General features: G+C 39.4%; 2 protein-coding genes and 1 long non-coding RNA gene across 8 annotated transcripts in view; 2 read left to right on the forward strand and 1 right to left on the reverse strand.

Annotated features, from left to right (window-relative positions):
* ttll6 (tubulin tyrosine ligase-like family, member 6) overlaps nucleotides 1-14754 on the forward strand; it is a 22165-nt gene extending 7411 nt beyond the window's left edge. The window contains exons 1-15 of one of the 4 annotated variants that reach the window (XM_040014405.1): nucleotides 913-953; nucleotides 1053-1093; nucleotides 1935-2053; nucleotides 3253-3383; nucleotides 3764-3920; nucleotides 4010-4153; nucleotides 4465-4550; nucleotides 4640-4865; nucleotides 5845-6023; nucleotides 6122-6310; nucleotides 11441-11600; nucleotides 11875-12174; nucleotides 12270-12326; nucleotides 13113-13251; nucleotides 13913-14754. In XM_040014405.1, coding sequence (XP_039870339.1) covers nucleotides 1973-2053; nucleotides 3253-3383; nucleotides 3764-3920; nucleotides 4010-4153; nucleotides 4465-4550; nucleotides 4640-4865; nucleotides 5845-6023; nucleotides 6122-6310; nucleotides 11441-11600; nucleotides 11875-12174; nucleotides 12270-12326; nucleotides 13113-13251; nucleotides 13913-14151 — 2088 coding nt within the window. In that variant the 5' untranslated portion in view covers nucleotides 913-953; nucleotides 1053-1093; nucleotides 1935-1972 and the 3' untranslated portion in view covers nucleotides 14152-14754. Of the gene's footprint in view, nucleotides 1-912; nucleotides 954-1052; nucleotides 1094-1934; nucleotides 2054-3252; nucleotides 3384-3763; nucleotides 3921-4009; nucleotides 4154-4464; nucleotides 4551-4639; nucleotides 4866-5844; nucleotides 6024-6121; nucleotides 6311-11440; nucleotides 11601-11874; nucleotides 12175-12269; nucleotides 12327-13112; nucleotides 13252-13912 lie in introns of those variants that run through there. The other 3 variants (XM_040014403.1, XM_040014404.1, XM_040014402.1) reach the window with 3 other exon arrangements.
* On the reverse strand, nucleotides 11748-16156 carry LOC120723104. Its single transcript, XR_005693663.1, has 2 exons — nucleotides 16044-16156; nucleotides 11748-14247 (listed from the first exon to the last, which is right to left on the reverse strand). It is a non-coding gene; the product is annotated as an uncharacterized LOC120723104 (long non-coding RNA).
* Nucleotides 16157-16601: 445 nt separating this feature from the next.
* Nucleotides 16602-20768, forward strand: hoxb6b (homeobox B6b). 3 transcript variants are annotated; one of them, XM_040014421.1, is made up of 3 exons: nucleotides 16602-16738; nucleotides 19030-19426; nucleotides 20251-20768. In XM_040014421.1, the coding sequence occupies exons 1-3, from the start codon at nucleotides 16625-16627 to the stop codon at nucleotides 20505-20507; spliced, it is 768 nt and encodes a 255-aa protein (XP_039870355.1). In that variant the 5' UTR covers nucleotides 16602-16624; the 3' UTR covers nucleotides 20508-20768. The 3 variants fall into 3 exon arrangements, with proteins under 3 accessions (XP_039870355.1, XP_039870354.1, XP_039870356.1); XM_040014420.1 differs by having other exon boundaries at nucleotides 19030-20338; XM_040014422.1 differs by having other exon boundaries at nucleotides 16623-19426.
* Nucleotides 20769-20918: the final 150 nt, after the last annotated feature.

The raw sequence follows: 20918 nt of genomic DNA on the forward strand, positions 1-20918 counted from the left end.
CAAAAAACATAAAACACATCACCTAAAAACCTAGGATGCTAACAGTTTTGAGTGTGGAGTAATTTAGAAGGATGTCACGTGAACTCAATATAAGTATTTGATGCTAAAAAGAAACATTTTACAAGTAATTAGCTTAATTAGCAACAAGTTGTTAACATGATGGGGCTGTAGAGAGAGGCTCACCTCAAAAAAGCGTGGTTATAAATTGTGATACAGATATCAGGATATTGTTACGGTCAAAATCAACATTAGATGCCTGTGTGATCTTTGGGCCCTCAGGTGGCACGGCCTTAAAAACAGGCATGGTTTTGTCATTGAAATACACAGACTACACAGGCTCAGGGACACTTCCAGAAAACACTGTCTGTGAACACAGTTCACCGTATCATCCATGAATGGGATTAATCCATATGCAACCTATGTCCATTTAATTCTGGATCCCTTTTTGTAATCACCCAGCTGTGCTTGAATTAGAATATCCCCAGAAATGTGCTCTTAGATTTCCTTCCATCTTACTTTGTAATTTGAGTTGCAACAGCAAAATAGAGCCCCTAATTGTGCCAGAGTATAATAATCTTTTAATCACAGTAATGTAAGCTCTCCCTTGCTCTTTGCCAGTATAAGAGTTTGAAATCTTATTCTGGGTTTTTCCCTTGCCAACTGTAGCACAATAATAATTTCTCCCATTTACTGAACTGTTTGTCATTTATTTCTGTTGAGAGTGTTTGAAATAGATATAACACGTTTGATATGTTTTCAGTGTTCTATTGTGAATAAAATATGTATTTATGAGATTTGCAAATCATTGCACTCTGTTTTCATTTACATTTTACACAGCATCAACTACTTCAGAACTGGGGTTGTACTTTTGCTGTTATCTCCCTTTGCAGGTATATTAACTGCCAAGCACCCTGTCAGTTATGATTCTATAACTCGTCCTGGAGGCTCTTAAGGTCTCTTTTCTCACTTATCCTCATCGTTCAGGAGAGCAAAACGAGGCACTGTGCAGCACAGCAGATGTCTGTCCCTCTTCTGTCTCTTTTGTCTTTCAGATGACTGTGGATCAACCTCACCAACTGCAAATATGAAAGTGGTACGTCTGCTAGAGATCACTAAATCATATATGTCCAATTTTAAGTTGTTTCTAGCTAGACAAGGCTGAATACAAATACTACAGATGTCAAATAGATAAAAGCATGTGGACAGTGCTTTTTCCATTTGGATTTCTGCTGTAAATCCTTATTTTCATCATATATACAGTATTATAGAGATGTATGATCATATTGAGCGTGGGCAAGTTTCAAATAATGAAGTCACAATGCACTAAAAGCTCACCCTGATTTCATCATTGAGTGTTGAGTGTTTAATGTTTCAGACAGCTCTAAACACTCAGTTTCATATTTTATATTCCTCCTCTCAGCGTGAGCAGGGAAACTTCAAATCTGCTATTTACGAGGGGCAGCCAATCAGAACAATCATGGCTGAAAGGTTTCAGGAAGTTGATTAACTGAGGGGTCACACAAGGCTCGATATAAAATAAATATATAAAATCCCAAATGTGAAATGTGAAGTAATCACATGATTACTTAACAGACTTTGTAAAACACATCAAATTCACACAATACAAAACAAAAAGGTTCAGTAACAGATAAAGCATCTAATAACTGCACAGTAAAATACCACCAATAATCCAGTCCTGCTTTTAAAACTGCCAGGAATAAAAATAAAATAAAATAAAAAAACAACAACATCTAAATAATAACGGTAATTTTTATAAAGTTTGTCTCACTCTATGTATTTCATTTAAAAAAACAGCTTCTTTTTTTTTTTTTACAATACACTTTAAAACACTGTACAAGCAGAGAGGGGCCTCTGGTTGCCTGTGGGAAACAGATGGAGCGCTGTTAAGATGCTAAATGCTTGATTTGTCACAGTGTGGCGAGCTGCTCGTAGATACGGCCTCAGAGAGGCGATGGACGGTGAAGATTGGACGCTGTTCTGGACCGACTGCTCAGTGTCTCTAGACCGTGTTAAGGACATGAAGCGTTACCAGGTAATCAATGCACCTAACTAACCTAACACCTCCATCACTGCCATCATCAGAAAAGATTATTGATGCTTCATTTGATTATTTATTGATTAAATGTGTGATTGTATTTGTGAAGCGGAAAATTCATCAGTTTCTTCAAACTATGACATTTTTCTAAATATCTTTACCAATGAAATGATGATGTACATGTCCTTTTTCAGTCCATGCTTTCAATTTGCCATCATACTGGGTAATTCGATGCAGTCAGCCCGACTCTCTTTGACCATGAGTAATTTATTAAAGTAGATTTGTTCGAGATCCTATCTATCTATCATACATTAGCTAGCCTACATTAATATTATTTAGGTTTCTCTTGTGTTGTCAAAACACTTCTGGCCTGTTGCAGCATGGATATTACACCACTGGAGTTGTGCGCTGGTGTCTAGCACTGGGACTTTGGTAGCGGTTGTGGGGTGGGAGCTCTGTGTATCAGACTTGTTTAAAAGATGTAACTACTGTGATATCACCCAGTGTTTAGTGAAGTCTTGAGCTGAGTGTTTTTACCATCAACAGCGTGGTGTTTTTAAACCAGATGTTACAAAAAGCCGTGGACATCTACGAGCTACTTTGGGTTGTTCCTCTATTCACAGGGGGTCACTGCAGCAGGTCACTGTGCATGTTTGATTTTCTAGATTTTATTTTTTTTTTTCTTCCTGGTTGGGTTTTGCGTCTCCGTTTGGGAAACCTTTCACTTGTTTAAACCCATCCCAAAAGGGTTCACTGAGGTCGCAGAGCGATGAGGCCAAGGACTATCTTCTCATAGACTTCTGTTCATCTTGAGCTGTTTGCAGTGCGAGTCATCACTCCCTGTTGGCTGTTAGAAATAATGCAGGTTTAAGGCACTTCTGCACAGGGTTCACTATTCAGGCTCTGGAGCTACATCTACTGCATCTGCTACACTGTTAGGTGTGTTCTTCTGGTGCTCAGTTGGGATCGGGGGAATTTGAAGTCTAGATCACAGATGTGGGCTCTTTGCCATGTTCCTCTTGATATTTCTGAGCAATATGTCTGAAAGCAACAGCAACATAAATGCCAGGACCTGATCATGGAGTGCCAAGCAGAACACTCCATGATCAGTGCTTGTGATTTTAAATTGGTGACTGATTGTTTAATATATATTGTAGGCGACTGTCCTGTAATGCCGTGTAAACCTGTCTTTGCAGAAAATAAACCATTTCCCGGGGATGAGCGAGATCTGCCGCAAGGATTCTCTGGCCAGAAACATGAACCGCATGCTGAAGCTCTTTCCCAAAGACTACAACATCTTCCCCAGAACATGGTGCCTTCCTGCAGAGTCAGTCTGCACTTTCCACTCTGTTTTATTTCCTCCCAAAATCTATCTACCACATTTTTGAAAACTACAAAATAAAAATAAGAAAGACAAAAATCCCTCTAGTGCACAAATTCAACAAAACAAACAAAAACAGAAACAGGAGTTTTGTTGTTTTAATTATTATTCTGGCTCTAAATCTTCCACGTATTTTAAAAAGGATCACTAAACCTTTTCAAACACCTCTTATGTAACCTTCAGTATTAATATAATTCTTTCTCATCCAGTGCGTGACGTTAGATCTGTGAGGTTTTTTCCCCCCCTAAAACAATGTTGTTAATATTTAGGAATTAAAAAGATAATAGGTTCACTCATCTGTGTTCATCCTCTCTATCTCACTGCAGTTACAGCGACTTCCATGCTTACACCAGGGCCAAAAAACACAAGACGTATATCTGTAAGCCTGACACCGGTTGTCAAGGCAAAGGCATCTTCATCACCAAATCCAGTAAAGACATCAAACCTGGAGAACATATGATCTGCCAGGTTTACATCTCCAGGGTGAGCAAACGGGTGCAACGCATAAAACACCTGCAACAAAATGCACAGTGTATGATGCTTTTTCTGTTCTTTATAAATGACCTCTTCAGCCTTTCATCATTGATGGGTACAAGTTTGACCTGCGTGTCTACGTGCTCGTGACGTCATGTGATCCATTCAGCATTTTCATGTTCAAGGAGGGCCTGGCTCGCTTCTGCACCACAAAGTACAGCGAACCAATGCTCAGCAATGTGGTAAGAACTGTTAAAGATGGACTGACCGGTGCCCGGGCTGACTTCTAGAGACACACTTATTTAGGTCCAGTTAACTCTGCATATATCTCTGGAAGTAAATCTATGGATAATTTTCAGAATAAAAGCCCCAAGTTAGTGATAGGAATTTGGCAGAATAGTTAAAATGGTCAGTTTATCTGTTTGTTTGGTTTTTTGTTTTTTTTTATATTTTGTATCATATTTTATTTTATTTTGATTTTATTGATTGCTGTATACGTGTTCCTGTGAGTTTAATTACTTAAATAAATAGTAACTAGTCTCTCTAACATTAGGATGACGTGTGTATGCATCTCACCAACTATTCCATCAACAAGCACAGCGAGAATTTTGTCCGTGATGAGGATTCTGGGAGCAAACGGTGAATACTGCTCACACTGAAGATGGTGCATGATGCGGTACATCGCCAACGCTCTTTAAAGAATCCGTGTTCATTGTTGTTCCGTTCAGAAAGCTGTCCGCCCTGAACAAGCTCCTGGAGTCCATGAACTACAGCACAGAGAAGATGTGGAGCGACATCGAGGACGTGATCATAAAGACTCTGATCTCGGCCCATCCCATACTCAAGCATAACTACCAAACGTGTTTCCCCAACCACACCACCGGCAGCGCATGCTTTGAGATCCTAGGCTTCGATGTACTGTTGGATCACCGGCTCAAACCCTGGGTGTTGGAGGTGACAGACCAGTTACACAATACTGTAAAACAAGCATATATGTGATTGTTACTCATTCAGCCTCACTTTCTCGTGTTCTGGAAAGCCGTATGATTCTTGACTGAAAGGTTAGAAAAACATTATGGTCTATATTCTCTGTCAGCTATCTCCAGGTCTTTACTGAAGCTTTATTCCATTAACTAAAATATAAGCCTAATGGAAATATTCTGCATGTGTTGTACCAAATATACCATTAATTTGTTGTCTTTGGGTCTTTGGTAGCCTGATTCATGGACATGTTTTAATCCACAAATCAATACAGTCTCTCAAGTAGTCTATTGGGATGCTTTTGGGTTTTTTACTACTCATATTATTTTCTTTAAAAGTCTGTCTTTTGACAAAATAGCCTTTATTTATTTTTAAACAAAGGCTATTAATCCCAGCTTTAATCCCAGCCCATTCTTCAATGGTCTCTCTCCCAAGCTTCTTGAGATTTGTTTGTCTTCTGGGGACAGACCTTGGTCTTAAGTTCACTTCACAGATTTTCAATGTGATTCAAGGCTTTTTTCCAGGCCAGTCAATAACATTCCCTTTGGTCTTCTGAAGGTAGTTCTTTACCAAGATAAGAGCCAGATGAATGCTGGGACACGTATAAATGACACAAACACATCTGATCCCAAACAAATAATAACAGTCAAATTCTGTAATTAAAGAAAAAACAAAAGTTAGGGTATGTTTGTATTTTTGAAACAACAACTGGGTGTGAGGTCGACATTTGCATTGTGCCCTTTATAGATCTTTTAGATCTTGAATTACAAAAAAGTTGGGTAAACATGAATTGGTGAATGGATTAAGTTAGCTTGAATTCAACCACATTTGTTCAGGTGTGTGTGTGTGTGTGTGTGTGTGTGTGTGTGTGTGTGTGTGTGTGTGTGTGTGTGTGTGTGTGTGTGTGTGTGTGTGTGTGTGTGTGTGTGTGTGTGAATATATTTATGTCCAGGTGAATCACTCCCCAAGTTTTACCACTGACTCCCAGCTGGACCGCGAGGTGAAGGATGCTTTGCTGTACGACACTCTGGTTCTCATCAACCTGAGCGCCTGCGATCGTCGTAAGATTACTAAAGAGGAGAGACGCAAGGTGAAGGAAAGGCTGCAGCAGCACCGCTCCAGAGAGGCCAGGTACGGTGAACAGATATGGCGTGAAGTTTTCCCAAGGTCACACACACCACACATCTGTAGTGAAGGTTAGTGTTTCCGTGTGTGTATTTTATCGGCAGGTCAGAGGAGCTGCGTCAGTGCCAGGCAGCCACGGTGAAGCAGATGGAGAGGTACGAGGCCAAACACCTGGGAGGCTTCAAGAGGATTTATCCCAGAGAGGGAGGGGAGAAATACGACAAGTACTTTAAACACAGCAGCTCGCTCTTCCACGAGACGGCGGCATCAAAGGCCAGAGAGGAGTGTGCCAGGTACCTCCAGCGTGCTGTCAGTACACTCAGTACAGTTCAGCAAAGAGCAGGTGCTGCGAGTTACGCACAGACCGTTTCTGAAGTCACCCACACAGACACAAAGAAATAAGTAAAATAAAAAAAGAAAGCAGAGGGAACACTCCAGTGCAGGGAGAATTGAATTATTCTGCCTAGTTTCCATATAAATACAGACACTTGGGTAATAATAATAATTTTTATTCATACAGCACTTCTAACATTTATGCAGGAGAACTAAATTAACATCTCTGCTGTTATTTAAAGGGATAGTACAGTGAGAAGACTTTATAAAATAATATTTATCATAAAAAGACCACAAAGATCGCAAAAAGCTTAAATTTCTAGCTTAACCTGTGTGAGGTAATAATTTCTCATCTTGTGACAAGTGGTAGAAAAACTTAGCTGATTAGCAAGATAGATGATAAAATGAACATAATAAATAGGAAAATATAAATAATTGGGATTTATCATAAATCTTTTTAATCACTGTATGTGTGACGATGTCCGTGCAAAGTTTTTGTTCAGACTGGCTCGCTCAGTAACGAGGTATTAGGTTACATACAGGCATAGATGCATACATAGGCTACAATCATTATAGCAAGATATTTTCTCCTTACAACTGATACATTTTTATTAATAATTTACATTAAAAAAAATGCAAAAAGAATCTGGATCAAGTTTTTGTAATGTGAAGATCCATATCATAATAAGTTTAATATTTTGTGATTTTGAATTCTTTGCTGGTAGATTTTTATGAGCTCTGTGAATTAATCATTTTTTTTTTTTTTTATTTATTTATTTTTTTAATTTACATTTCAAGAAGTAATCTTACAAATTGCTTGACTGATAAATAAAAACACTTACATTAAATACAAATATTAAATATTTTTGCAAATGTGTTTGCTGATTGGTAATAAAACACTGGACAAATATTCAAATATGCAGTGTGCTTACTTACTAAAATCTAAATTAAAGATAAATTGTGATTTATTTATTTATTATTATTTTTTTTTTCCCAATGAAGGAAAAGGAATAGACGACATTTTAAATATTTTATTTGGAATGTTGCCTAAAAAAATGCATAGCAATTCATTTATCTATTTTCCGCACTATAAGGCACACTTAAAATCCTTGAATTTTCTAAAAAATCGGCAGTGCACCTTATAATCTGGTGGCCTTATCTATGAATTCTGGCTGTGTTTACTGACCTCGAACTGATTTTATGTGGTACACGGCGCTCAAAAATCTGTCAAAAAATGTTTTAGGACTTTGCTAAGCTATGAAGCCTGATGGATTGTCTGAGCGTTATGGGTACTGTAGTCAGGAGCCTTGCGACTCATAGTAATCTGGGTCCAAAACTCGGTCGTGTCAGGTCCCAAACGAACACTGTGTAAATTATTTTATCTTTTAATAAAAATGATCAGTGTTGCTGCTTTACCAGGTGTAACAATTAAGTTTAACATCCAGGCATCCATGAAAACAGAATTTATGAAATTTAACGGAGTTAGAAGTTAGCAGGAAGGTAGCAGAAAGTTAGCTCGCTAGTTACCTAAACATGTTACCAAGCATGTTCTGACTGAGAGATTTCTGGGCAAAAATAAAACGTACAGCTCTGCTATCACTTCCAACATGAATGAAAACAGAAAACTAAACAGCAGTGACGTTTGTAGGGTTACTGAAGTTGGACTAGCTGGTATATAATGCTGTGCTAGTGATCGCTAGCGACACAGCTATGTTAGCATATCAAAGCATAACACAGTGAACCTGGAGAATGAATGCTAACTTTTTTCCACTTGCTATAAGTTCCCGGTGTTTGTTTGTTTTGACAAATGCAATCACTTGGAAAATTGCTGTATACCAAATTTCAGTAGGGGAGAACAACTGAGATAATCCAGCCACAATATGAGGTTAGTCATTAATGTAAAATAAGATAACCTTTATTAGTCCCACACATGGGAAATTTGTTTTGTTACAGCAGAAAGTGGACAGTGCAAAATTACATAGCAAAAATTAGAAAAACACTGGAACAATATAGAGCAGCTACCAGATAATTCAACATTAATGAATCAATGGTATGGAAGTGGAAGAAGCAAGAGGAATGAGTTGAGTAAAGTTTGACTTATCTGACTGTTTTGTTTTGTTTAATGCGCTTTATAATCCGGTTTGCCTTATGTATGAAAACGGACCCGTTTGTCGACAGTGCACAGATCCCGTGCGCCTTATGGTCCGAAAAATATGGTACTATGATTGCAGTTCATTTAAAGAATTTTCATAATCAAATGAAAATCTTATAACATGAGACTAAAATGTGCCCCTAAGTGGTTCTCTGGTGACCTTTTTAAGAAAAATGTGACTGCATTTACATAAACATAACCTTTTAAGAATGTAGCTTCATATATTTTTGTAGCTTGCATCAAAGTATTTAAACCCAAGTTTTCAGAGTTCAGTGTGAGTAATGAGATACAGTTATTGTTAGAAAGTCGTGTATTTAAATGCAAGCAGAACTAAAGAACAAGACATCAGTGATTTAAAAAAAATAAAATAAAAACAGCAGACTGTGATAGGTGGATGAAAAAACATGCACATAAGTAGTATCACTAATAATTAAGCACAGACTAAACTGTACTACAGTACAAAAATACAGTACAGTACAGAGACTAGTAAAAGAAAAATGTGATTATTGTTTTCAGTTTTCTTAGTAGATGTTTCACATAGGTCTTAAAATATTCCAGATTCCAGGATCTTTGGAAGCCAGTTCAGGTGGTTGTGATCCTCAAATCATGACCTTGTTCTAAATCCAATCATTTTTATTGATGATGATGATGATAATAATAATAATAATAATAATAATGATGATAATAACAATATATGAATCAATAATGCAAATCTGTTCTTCCAAATGTGGATTAATTTTGCCTTTTTAAAAGTGGAAAATATTCGTGTTCTGTATATAGACACAAATCAGTCAATCTATTACATGCAGGTTGTCATGGCACCAAAATTGAAAGACAGCTAGAGAAAGTAATGACAAAGTGCTCAAAGTTTTTTCTGAGACCATTAATGCAATTGGGTCCTAGTTTCTATTAATTTTGGTTCCCTATTGTATTACTTGTGTTTTTTGTTTACTTATAGATTAGTTTAGTTGTATAAGTTCCCTTCTTGTTCCCCAAGTCTCTTCTCTGTGTTTTTTTTCTTCTCCTTTTGTGTCTGCTTTGTGAAGTCAGTTGTGTCTTTGTGTTTATCTTTTTGTGTGTTTGTCTCAGTTTTAGGTTTCCTCTTTTATTTTTCTAGTCCCTTGTCTTACGTGCATTGTGTGAAGTTTTGTTTCCCTTTGTTGCATTAGTTAGATTCTGTTCACCTGTGTCTTTTTTACACCAGATGTTTCCTCTCTCTTTACCTCATCTGTGTTTGTCTGTAAGTCCTCAGTTTTACTCAGTTCTTTGCCATGTCCTCCTTATCCCATGTGTTCCCCCTGGCGACTCCGTTGTGAATCCCTCGCCGCTGCTCTACATTAGTGTGTATTCTGTATTTTTGTCCTCAGCACTTCCTTAGGTCACATCTCTGTCTTAGGAGCGTTTGGGTCTGTCTCTTACCTCCCGTACAGATAATCCATGAAAGGCTGATGCAGAAAAAAGTTGAGGCCATCTCAGTTTTGATTTGTCGCTCCTGGAAATGATACGTAGCCAGTCGCTTCTTTGACGGTAGTGTGATCACGCTCAGCTGTACATGCAGACATGCCTCGGGGTGATTTAATATGTGCAAACATTATGGAATAATTGAACAAATTGAAGGATTTAAACCTGTCCTAATAAAACAGAATTTAATAGTGCGTAATCCTGCCACCAAATTATGTGCAGTCATGGAATAAATTTCCCTTTAAGACGCTGATGACACTCCGCTGCATGTGCCTGTAATTCTCACGTTATTAAATTAAAAGGCCCCTGTGTCTGCCATGAAAAACTGGGTGTCACATCGTTTCCTGCTACTAACTATGATTAGCCAACAGTTTAGATAGCAGTTTGATCAAATAGTAGAGATTCTGGACAACTATGATTTCTCAAAGGGCAAGTGTTTGTCGTCGTGTTCGATCCTGCTCTCTGCTGTGATCGTCACATCGAAGAAAGCTCCACGACCACCTGTTTCCACCTACACGCTTAAATCTGCTCTGCTGTGTGCTCACTTTCATGCAGACTTCTCAGATATTTCCTAAAACAGTCTTCACTTGTCTTCATGACAGTTTAGTTGTTTTTGTACAGCAATGCCATGGTCTTTTTAGTGCAGTTTTCTGGTTTCTGTTTTTGTTAATACGCTCAGTCCCATGTTTATCTCTCTACGATACATACAGCTTTCTTTGTATTTTGGGTTACTATTCCAGCCGTGTCTCCATGTGAGTTTTTCACCTCTGTGTGTGGTTTGGTTCTTTTGTTATTTGGTGTTTTATTTTGGTAGTCATCATTTGTCATCTGTGCTTTGTATTTTTATTCCTCCCTTGTGATTGTGTTAATTAAGTTCCTGTTTCCTGCATTTCACGATAAAAAGGAACCAAATGCACGATATATATATATATATATAAATATAAATAAAGCAAAACATTAATGGCTGATTCCACCTAAAAACTAATTTAAAAGTTGAAAACAAACATTCTGTCTTTTTATTTTATTTATTTTTTAACAAAATAAAAATGGAAGATGAGGAAACTAAAATGTAGAGACAACAGAGTGCATCATGGAGACAGCAGGAAAATGTGAACAGGCAAAAATCTGTTTCAAAATAAAATACAAGACGGGAAACCAAAATAAGACTAATAATAATACAGTTATAAGTAAATGTGGATGAGATTTATCAGATTTAACTGGTTATTTTACAGAAGTGATCACTGGAGTTTAAGTTTTTATTTATTTATTCAAATTAAGATTAATGGACTTGCAGAAGGATCAGAGTTTCTTCTTCTACACTCAATATTTGTCCTCCTGTTTTTCTTTCTTTTTCTTTTTTAATTAAAAACATCTAAAACAAGAGTACCATAATAAAGCTAAAAAAGTGATTTAATTTGTTTAAATACTTTAAATTATTGTCAAAGTGGTGCTGAAATGTGTGCTTTTATTCTTTTAGGCAACAGCTGCAGGAGCTGCGTCTGAAGCAGGAGCAGAATGAGCACTACCAAAGGAGAGGCCGGAGGAGAGACTCGCAGGGGGAGACTGCAGGGGAAGGAGTCAAACCACGAAGGGCCCCATCAGCCCCGACCCCCATTTCTAACTGCGACCCAGCATTGGTGAGGCTGTGTTTGAAGATGCAGTACCCTACATGTAACCACAAGAGGGAGACACAGCTTCAGTCCGTGATGAATGGCTTTGACTCTGGCTGGTCTTTCTGTCAGAGTATTGTTTAGATTATCTAAATAATATTCCTGATCATTTTATTCAGTTTTAAATAAACAGATTTTATTTTCAGTACAGCAAACCAATGATATTCTCATATATTTTAAAAACCTGCATATACATCTTAGCAATAAAAACTATTTGATTTAAATGTTCTTTCCCCCCCAGCCTCCTGTGTCCGGCCTGTCAGCAGCTCCGGAGTCTGCAGAGGTCCAAGAAGAGGAGCAGGAGCATCTGGATAAGGAGGAGGAGGAGGAGAAGGTGGTGGAAGAGAGGGAGGAGGAGAAAAAAGTGGTATTAATAGGCGACCACGAGCAGCTCGGCGTGCTGTACCAGAGGCAAAAACTATTGCAGGACCTCGGGGTGGTGAGCCAGATCCAGCAGCTGCTGCAGGGCCACAGAGAGGGAGGGGGAGCAAACGACTTCTGCTCCCAGCAGCAGAGAAATCATCAAAGGCAACACAGGAAGGTAAGGCCTGACCACCAGTCCATGCAAAATAAACCATTTCTCATTTATTGTGAGTATTATTAACTGACAGTTGCCATCATCCTTTTTTATTTCAGTTGGATTCACTGACACATTTTTGTCAAAGGACTAAAGAGCAGGACATACCTGTGCAGGTACTCTCCAGCCAAATTAATCCACTGCTCTTCTTTCTTTATTTTAAATCAGTTCTCATAATCTTAAGAAATGAATCATGTCAGCTGCCCTGTCTCTTTAACTTTCAACTTTAATAGGTGGTCAGCCTTTCTTCCTCAGTCTTAATAGAGAATTAAAGGAAAAAGAACATTTTCTATGATTGTTTTGTAGCTTCTCATTCCTCACCAGGACTGCAACAGCACTTATTTTCACTGCTTATTTTCAGTTTTTATTTTAAAGATTAATTTATTTGTCAGTGTATTAAGATATTAAAAAGAACACTTTTAGTTTATTATTATATATGATTAAAACCCCCAGCAAATTATCATTTATGAACAGCCTGAACCAGTGAAAACGTTTTATTTTTACTCTTATAATAATTAATAGTTGATTAAAATCCATGATAATTAATGTTCTTTTGAGCAACAAGTTGATTAAATCTGTTATTCTTTGCATGTCTGTTTGTAACACATAGTGTTATTCAGGCTTTGCTCTGGATTTTGAGTTGAAGAAACATTTTCCTCGGCATGCAAAGCTCAGGTTGTTTGTAAATTTGATGGTTTTTACCTCTGAAAGTGATGAAATCCAAAACACATCAGCGTCAGCGGTTCGGCAGCGGTTTGAATATATAAACAGCCAAAAATAATCATCAGAGGAGAATGAATGAAGTGGGTTAACAGTTCATAACCCTGACTGATAATTCACTGTGCTGAATAATCATTATGGCACAGAATCTAAACGGCATTGTTTTATCGCTGTGTTCGCAGCAGCTCGGGTCCGTCATGACTCAGCAGCGTTTCCTCCGGCCCACTGTGCACCGCAGCTGCCCGAACGGCGAGTCCAAGAGCCACGGCAGAGCGGGAGAAATACGCCGGATCGTCAGCCCCCAGCAGGCGTCCTGGCCAGGTAACCATACTGAGATCTCAGGTCAGCCACAGAGAGGTAACGCTGGTTCATTTTCAGCCTAACAGCCAGCTTCTGCAGGCTTTTCTCTCCAGCTCCTGCTTCCTGTTTACTAAGGAGGCTTTGGTACGACTGTAACACTGGAGATGTATAAATAAAACTGAATTTAATGTCTTTTCCCCTCCTGCTGTTTTCTGTTTTCCGAAACATGAACATCACTTGAAGAAAATGTAGAAATACATTTTTTTTTTTAATCACCAAAAATGCATAAAAAATTAAAATACACGGGAGAAGTGTTTAAATCTACATAAAATTACCATCTACCATTAAAATTACCATGAAAATATTAAAACATTTATTTACTGTGTCCCGTTTTGTTTTGTTTTTTTTAACATTTTTATAAATAAATAATCAGGCTGTGCTATTAGTTTAGGAAAAAATCTGTTGATATTATTTCATTTGCAATAATTTCCACACACACATAATTAAAACATCAGAAAACACAATGGGCTCTTGTGGAAATGGTAATAGCATTTATACAGAGATTTCTTTTTTTTTTTTTTTTTTTTTTTTTTAATATATTAACTATTCAGAGTGGGGGTTTTGTGTGTGTGTGTGTGTGTGTGTGTGTGTGTGTGTGTGTGTTTGTGTGTGTTTGTCTCAGACTTCTTCTTTCTTCTGTTTTCAGTCAGCGGCTCTCTGAGCAGCTTCTACACCGACGCCCGGTCCCGTCCCGGCATCCCGACCATAAACTACATCTCCAAAGGAGGCCCTCGATGCACCAACGACGTGTCCCACGACCCCGACGCCCTGCGCAGCCTGCTCGTCATCTCCACGTGCGTCCCGCTGCTCCGGAGGCCTGGCTTCCCTCACAGAGCGACCCAGCACGGTAAAGGGCAGTGAGGGCAGCGGGACCGCCGACCTCACGAAGCCCCTCCGAGTCCAGACCTGCAGCTCTCACCTCACACTGAAGCTGCTCCACAGAGAAATACAAAGAGCCTTGAAGAGAGAAAATTCAGAAATACACAATGCCTTTGATGGACATGGATGTTTGTATATAGCTTTTATACCTGCAAACCAGCTGCCTGCCACTGAATGAGCTCCAGCTCAGTATTTTTTTAAATACTGACTCTGTGTACTCAGATTTATCCATTAAATCTAACCTGATGCATAAATCTGAGATAGATGTTTAATATTTTGCTCTGAGGATGAATTATTTCAAACAGAGTGCCAAAATAAAAGCACGCTGGGTTAACATGATATTGAAATCTTTTACTCTGGAAGAAAAAAATGTGATTCTAATAAACTCACTGATTTATATGAACATAAACTGGCTCAGCTAAACTGAAACTATTAAAGGTTCATTATTTAATATTAAATTTAGTTTGAAAAGCTTCACACTGGGGGACATTAAGGATGAAAGCCAGCTGCTCTCATGTTTGTGCAGTCAAGTATTGAAAATAACTTTATTTGCGCTGATGATCAATAAAATGTCTTTATTTTCAAGTGATTTAGTTTAATCGTCTTTATTGTCACTTTCTGCAAAAAATGAGATTAAAAAAATCTACTTTTTAAAAGTAATAAATATTCTTTCTGTGATTACATTTTAACACATTTTTTTCTAAATAGTTTTAAATTTCTTTTTGATGGTGATTGCCTCCTTTCGTCTTGACGGCTTTCAGATAAGAGGCCATAAAGTTTTACAGCTTCTCTGGATCCGGTTTCTTTGTAGCTGGCTGAGAGCAAGGTACCAATAAACTAAAAAAAAGAAAAAGATCAAATGCGTTGAGAAATTATTCGATATTATTTTAAAATGTGAGGAAGTATTTTCATTACTGGTAAATATAAATATTTAGTATCGAGTCCACTTGCATTATAAAGCGCCTGAGCTGTTTTCTGCAAGCTCCTGTGAAACTCGGGGTTCTACAGACGAATTAATTTAATTATAATTATATTTATCTTTAAAAAAAAAAAAATTAAAATCTTGGGGGTAAATTTAGGAGCCAATAAAGGATTAAACTATGGCCTAAATAAGACGGTACCTGTGGAAGTGTTGGGTTTTTTTGTTTGTTTGTTTTTTTTAATTTTAGACTTTAATGAAATGAAAACGTTAATTCATATGTTTTAACATTTTGTGTTTAAATCCTAGCTTACATTTTAATGAAAAGGCGCTATTAAATTGGACTTTGCGTCTCTTTGAGGGAGAAAAATGAAAGCGATGGGGAGAATGTTTTGTATTTCAGGAATTTATGGTTTTATTGCGTCTATAAATGTCGGAAATCCTCTCTGTCAGTGTAAAACACCAGAATACCGACTGAAAGAATACTTTAAAAAAACAACAACAACAAATCAAATCGGAAATGACTCATTAGAAACAACAAGAAAAAAAAGATGAATACGTTTTTAAGGCCCAAACGAGGGAAAGTTTCATTCTGAAGTTGGGCTGTTTCAAGTTTTTCTGACCTTAAAATCCGCCTCAGGATGGCAGTTAAACTCATTCCCATCTTTGGCCAATTTGATCTGGAGGAATTTCTCCACATTTGGAGAGATTATAATAGTCTTAATGCAAATAATCTTCACGCCTGGAGCCTTTTTATTTTAGAAAAATAAGAAGACTCAATCACCCGCGTCTGCGGTTTGGAGATTACATGATTATTTTTTCCTGAAAGTGACACATTTGACAAAATGCAGGAGGAAGGACTGGAGCCAGATTCACTTCCTGTTATTCGATTTGAATTTTTGGGTACGCGAATAAGACCACCGCCGTGGTTAGAGATCAATAAGAAGCTACAAACCTTTCTCCAACCAGATGGATCAAAACCGAGAGCGCATCCTTCCCCGCAGACCACCCTCACACCTCCACATCTTGACCCGTTTCTACCATATTGACGCAAAATTTAAACATTTCATTCTTTGGGAGAAAATAAAGATGGCGGTGAGGAAAGCGCGTCCAAAGCACAAAAACGGCCGCTGTTTATGAAAATTTACAACTTTGCCTTGGAAGTTTACGACTCGCCTGGCTCGGGGATTGGTTGCTGAGGGGTCATGTGGACAGCAGGAATGGGAACTTATTTCCCATGAGGTTATATTGCAGCTGCTGTTTTCCAACCGCTCGTTCACTTAACACTTACTAACACAAGCTTTTTCTGGGCTCTTTGCATGTGCAGTGAGCGTTTGGAGTGTTGGTAAGAACAGCCGCTCGCGGTTTCGTGCGTAATTCCCCCCCTCTCCCTAAAAAAAAAAACAAAAAGTAGGCGATGGAGGCTCTGCGCAATTCCTGCGCCGTGCGCGCCTCGTTAATGTGGCTGTACTTGTGTGGCTTTATGTTCGTGAAAATGAGGGATCACCACACTCCTGGAATAGTGGGATTACTTTCATGAAATCACTTAAGCAAAGTGGGGATTTTTTTTTCTTTGTGGGGCTGACAGGAAGCGAAGAGGAGCTGCTGCGGAGTGGCACCCACACTGGAAATGACGGATTATCAACAAAGGTAAGGGCACCATGTTTCTGATATTCCTGCTGCTGCTGCTGCTGCTGCTTCACTGTCACTGCAGGCCTGATGTTTACAAAGCTGGAAACGGGGAGATCTGTCTTTAAGAAAGGGAAATTACCTTCTCCAAAGCATCTTATTATTCCGCCTGCGCTGTTTGTGCTATTCACAACCAGTTGCTGCCCTCTCTGTTTAACCCATGAGGTGCTGCAATTCCTTCACACGCCAAATATTTTCCCTAAAATGGTGAAAAAAGACTCTTTTGCCGAGTCTGAGGCCTGCTGGCGACTGGTGTTGTATAACCAGGTGGCTTTAGGCCAGGCAAGCTTGACTTTGATGATGATGATGATGATGGCGATGGTAAAGGGCCTGTGCTACAGCTGAGTCATGTTTTTCTTGGGGGTAAAAAACAAAAAGATCTCCGGCTACACGTTTTTCACTCTGCTGATTGATTTATTCGGATTATTGTAATTCATTTTTGTGCTTTTATTCTGAAGAAATCGATTTATACTGATATTGCGCACCGTGTCCTAGTTGTATCTTTTCGCCTTTCTGCTTTTCCCCCCCTCACATTTTTTGATGTAGCTTTAAACAAATATTCGCTCTGATGCATCCTCGTCCTGATTTTGCACAAAACGCGGAGTCAATAATCACCGCTCCTCTCTTTTATCGATTTGTTTTCTATTTCCGGCGCCTCTGCAGGGTGTTCTGCGTCCTTTTTGATGCTGGGAGTTTATGGCTGAGGCCATAACGTGACGGGAAAACACGGGATTGCCTCTTTGTTAGTCAGTGTTTCTCCAAATGTCCAGCAGCTGTCCAGCACCGGGCTGCAGGGACTGCGGCCTGGCGGAGAGGCGCCAATCCAGCTAAAGATTAAGATTTGATTTCATCTCAATTCTGATCGAAATATTAAAAATATAAAATGTTTTCAAAGCAGACATGACGCAAACAGAAAATCTGTGGGCCAAGGGCGCAAAATCAAAGACAAGAGGCGGATTATTCATTCCTGATTATTATTATTTCTCCTCCGTCTATGAAGCTCTTATACAATTTATGCGTTTTATACTCACGTTAGAATACTTTTAAAACTGCTTTTTTTCTGGGTTTTATTCAGACTTATTGGCTTTTTTTTAAAGGGAAACTAACTGAACAGAAGGAAATAGAATAATTTATTATAAATGCATTTTCCTTTCTTTTTGAACGAAATTCTGCAAACTTTACATTTCGAAAAGCGACTTAGCTTCAGAATGGAAGCAAAATTTGTATTTTATTAATTATAACAATCAATCAATACGAGTTAAATGATGGACAGAGAAGAAAAACACAGAAGACTAATAACAGTCGCCTTAATTTCCCTCCTCGTTTGCTCTTAAATACAAATTAGTTCATGGGTGAAAACAAAGAAACGAAAAGCAGGCTCCAGGCACCTGAGACGTCTTTCAACCCTTCATACTTACCAGTTTTTTTTTCTAAGTGTGAAATTGTTGTCCACTTCATCATGGTGTGTTAACGTGATGATGATGATGATGATGATGATTATGATGATCCTGAGTGCCGGCGCGTGTCCTCCCCGCTGCTCTCTGCACGTCTTCGTGGACTTCAGTCAGTCAGGGTTGAATCAGGATGAGGTCTCACCTTCGAAGAGTGAAATATATGCATCACTGACGCAGGTTTCTTGCGTCCATGTGGATCAGTTGGTGCTCGTTTTAAAGGGTTTACTGGCAGAAGAGTTTTATTCCAGACTTTGTTGGCTTTAGTGAATTATTAAAGGAGATGGAAGTGAAGGTTAGAGGCTGAGCGAGATTCAGGCTGTGCGTAAATGTTTTGCTTTTTTGCACCGTGTGTTTGTGTGTGACAGAGTGTGGGAGAGAGGGGGCTGGATTGCATGAAACAGGGGTTATATTTAGGCTTTAAAAAAAGTATAAATATATTTCTATGAGTCTTCGCGTCTGTGTGAGCGTGTGCGCGAGCGACAAGCTCGAGCGCTTCATTTCGATTCACCGGGGACTCCTGCGCGCAACAAGAGCCCCCCATGGGTGCAATAGTGCAAGCACAGACGGCGGTGATTGGCCAGAGGTTGATCAGATGGTACACTTCCCCTCTGTATTCAGTGGCACCTCACAACCCCCCCTTTCAGCAAAAACCAAATCTCCGATAAAGTAATGGCAAAACCACTTGGACTATAAAAGACAACAAATCATATTCCTCCGGAGTATATACACCCCGTTGTCCACCCAATGAGTTCCTATTTTGTTAACTCAACTTTTCCCGTGTCTCTGCCGGGAGGACAGGACTCTCTCCTGGGTCAGATACCGCTTTATTCCTCGGGATACACCGATCCGTTAAGACACTACTCCAACGCGGCCACATATGGAGCAGCCAACATGCAGGAGAAGGTTTACCCGGCGTCTTACTACCAGCAGACGGGCGCAGCGGCCGCGGCCATCTACGGCCGGGCCGGCGGCGGAGCGCCCTGCGACTACAACCCGGTCGGGACTTTCTACAAGGACGCGGAGGGCTCGTGCGCTTTCTCGAGCCGCGAGGACCAGCCGCTGTTTGTCACTCAGGAGCATCAGCAGCGCAAAGCGGAGTGCCCGGAGCAAGCTGTCAGCATGAGCAGCAGCATCGACGACAAGTCGTCCACGCTGATCTACCCGTGGATGCAGAGGATGAACGCCTGCTCCGCCGGTGAGTACTCACGGCCGTTAGAAGAGGCTACCTGCCAGGTGTGGAAAGCCTTTCAGATCATTGCGAGCAGCACAGCGCGCGGAGACAGAGCCGAGCGGGAAGTTTGTGTTTTTGGCGATTGCACACGGAGATTCGTGCGCCTTCGGGGCTTTTGGCTACTACTACATCATCAGCACAACACAGGCACGGGCTGCATACCCGCGCGCACACACACACATTCACTACATTGCGCGCACGCACACGCACGAACTCAGTGGGCCTACACCACCCGAGCTTCAACCCAAGAGCTCCCAGCTCGCGTCACATGGCCCCTTTTTGGATTTTTTAACGCGCCTTTTGGCTAAAAAACTTAATTTAACGTCCCAAACACGAACAAAAAAATATGAATTTCACTGCAAATTAAAGGAGAAAACAAGCCTGCCTCTGACTGCACGTGCACAATGCGTGCTTTAGATGACACAAGAGAGCCAGTGCATCATTTATTATACAGAGACTGCGCTGTACTAATGACACTTTTCTGAAAGGCTTACTGTAACAGGCGCCATGTGGGAAGTTTAAGAGATATAATGGGACTACTATCGTAATATCACATATATATGTGAACATTTTTTTAAACAAGATAAATCTGCACCTACAGAAAGGAGAAAATATAAAATAAAAACATACATTTTGATTTTTTTCGGACTTTTGCGCAGAACGGTTTTATTTTGTTTATTTGTATTTACTTAATTATTTAATTTGGATGCATCACTGCACACAGTGAGTGCGTTTTCCTCCCGCACTTAACATTTAATTATTAACACATGACTTCATTTTCATTGCAGGCCCGTTTGGCAGCAGCGGCCGCAGGGGCCGACAGACCTACACCCGCTACCAGACTCTGGAGCTGGAGAAGGAGTTCCACTTTAACCGCTACCTGACCAGGAGGCGCCGGATAGAGATCTCCCACGCCCTGTGCCTGACGGAGAGACAGATCAAAATCTGGTTTCAGAACCGCAGGATGAAGTGGAAAAAGGAGAACAAACTCCTCAACCCCTCAAAGACGCCCGAGGAGGAGGAACAGGCGGAGAAAAAGAGCTAAAAGGACACTTAAAATAAAATAAAATAAAAGGCATGTGTGTGTGTATGTGCACACTCCTGACATAAAAAACAATGTATTATTCCTTTGTAGATACAAAGTGCTGCCAAATCACATGTTAGAGACGTGTAGAGTTTATTCCAGTATCTGCACAGTGACTGTGTCCGCATTAGGTTAAAAAACAGAAACCAGGTCCTCCTCTGTTTGTCCTGTGTGTGCTCGTGCGTTTATTTAGGGGACTATGCAAAAAAAAACAAAACAAAAAAAACAAAAACAAATAAAATCAAATAATAATAAAAAAAAATCCGCCAAAATGTAAATAATTTTTAGTGTTTGGTTCATGTTGTTACCTCATGATCGTGTAGGCCTACTGAGTTCCTTTCTTTGTTTTAATGTTGATTTTATTTTGACATT

This window comes from Simochromis diagramma, unplaced genomic scaffold, assembly GCF_900408965.1.
Source record: "Simochromis diagramma unplaced genomic scaffold, fSimDia1.1 OVJJ01000669.1, whole genome shotgun sequence".
NCBI classification, from domain to species: Eukaryota; Metazoa; Chordata; class Actinopteri; order Cichliformes; family Cichlidae; genus Simochromis; species Simochromis diagramma.

Coding starts and splice junctions, on each gene's coding strand:
- hoxb6b (XM_040014420.1), top strand. CDS start 16,625: ATGAAATCACTTAAGCAAAGTGGGGATTTTTTTTTCTTTGTGGGGCTG. Junction 16,739..19,029: donor ATGACGGATTATCAACAAAG/GTAAGGGCACCA, acceptor CCGGGAGGACAG/GACTCTCTCCTGGGTCAGAT.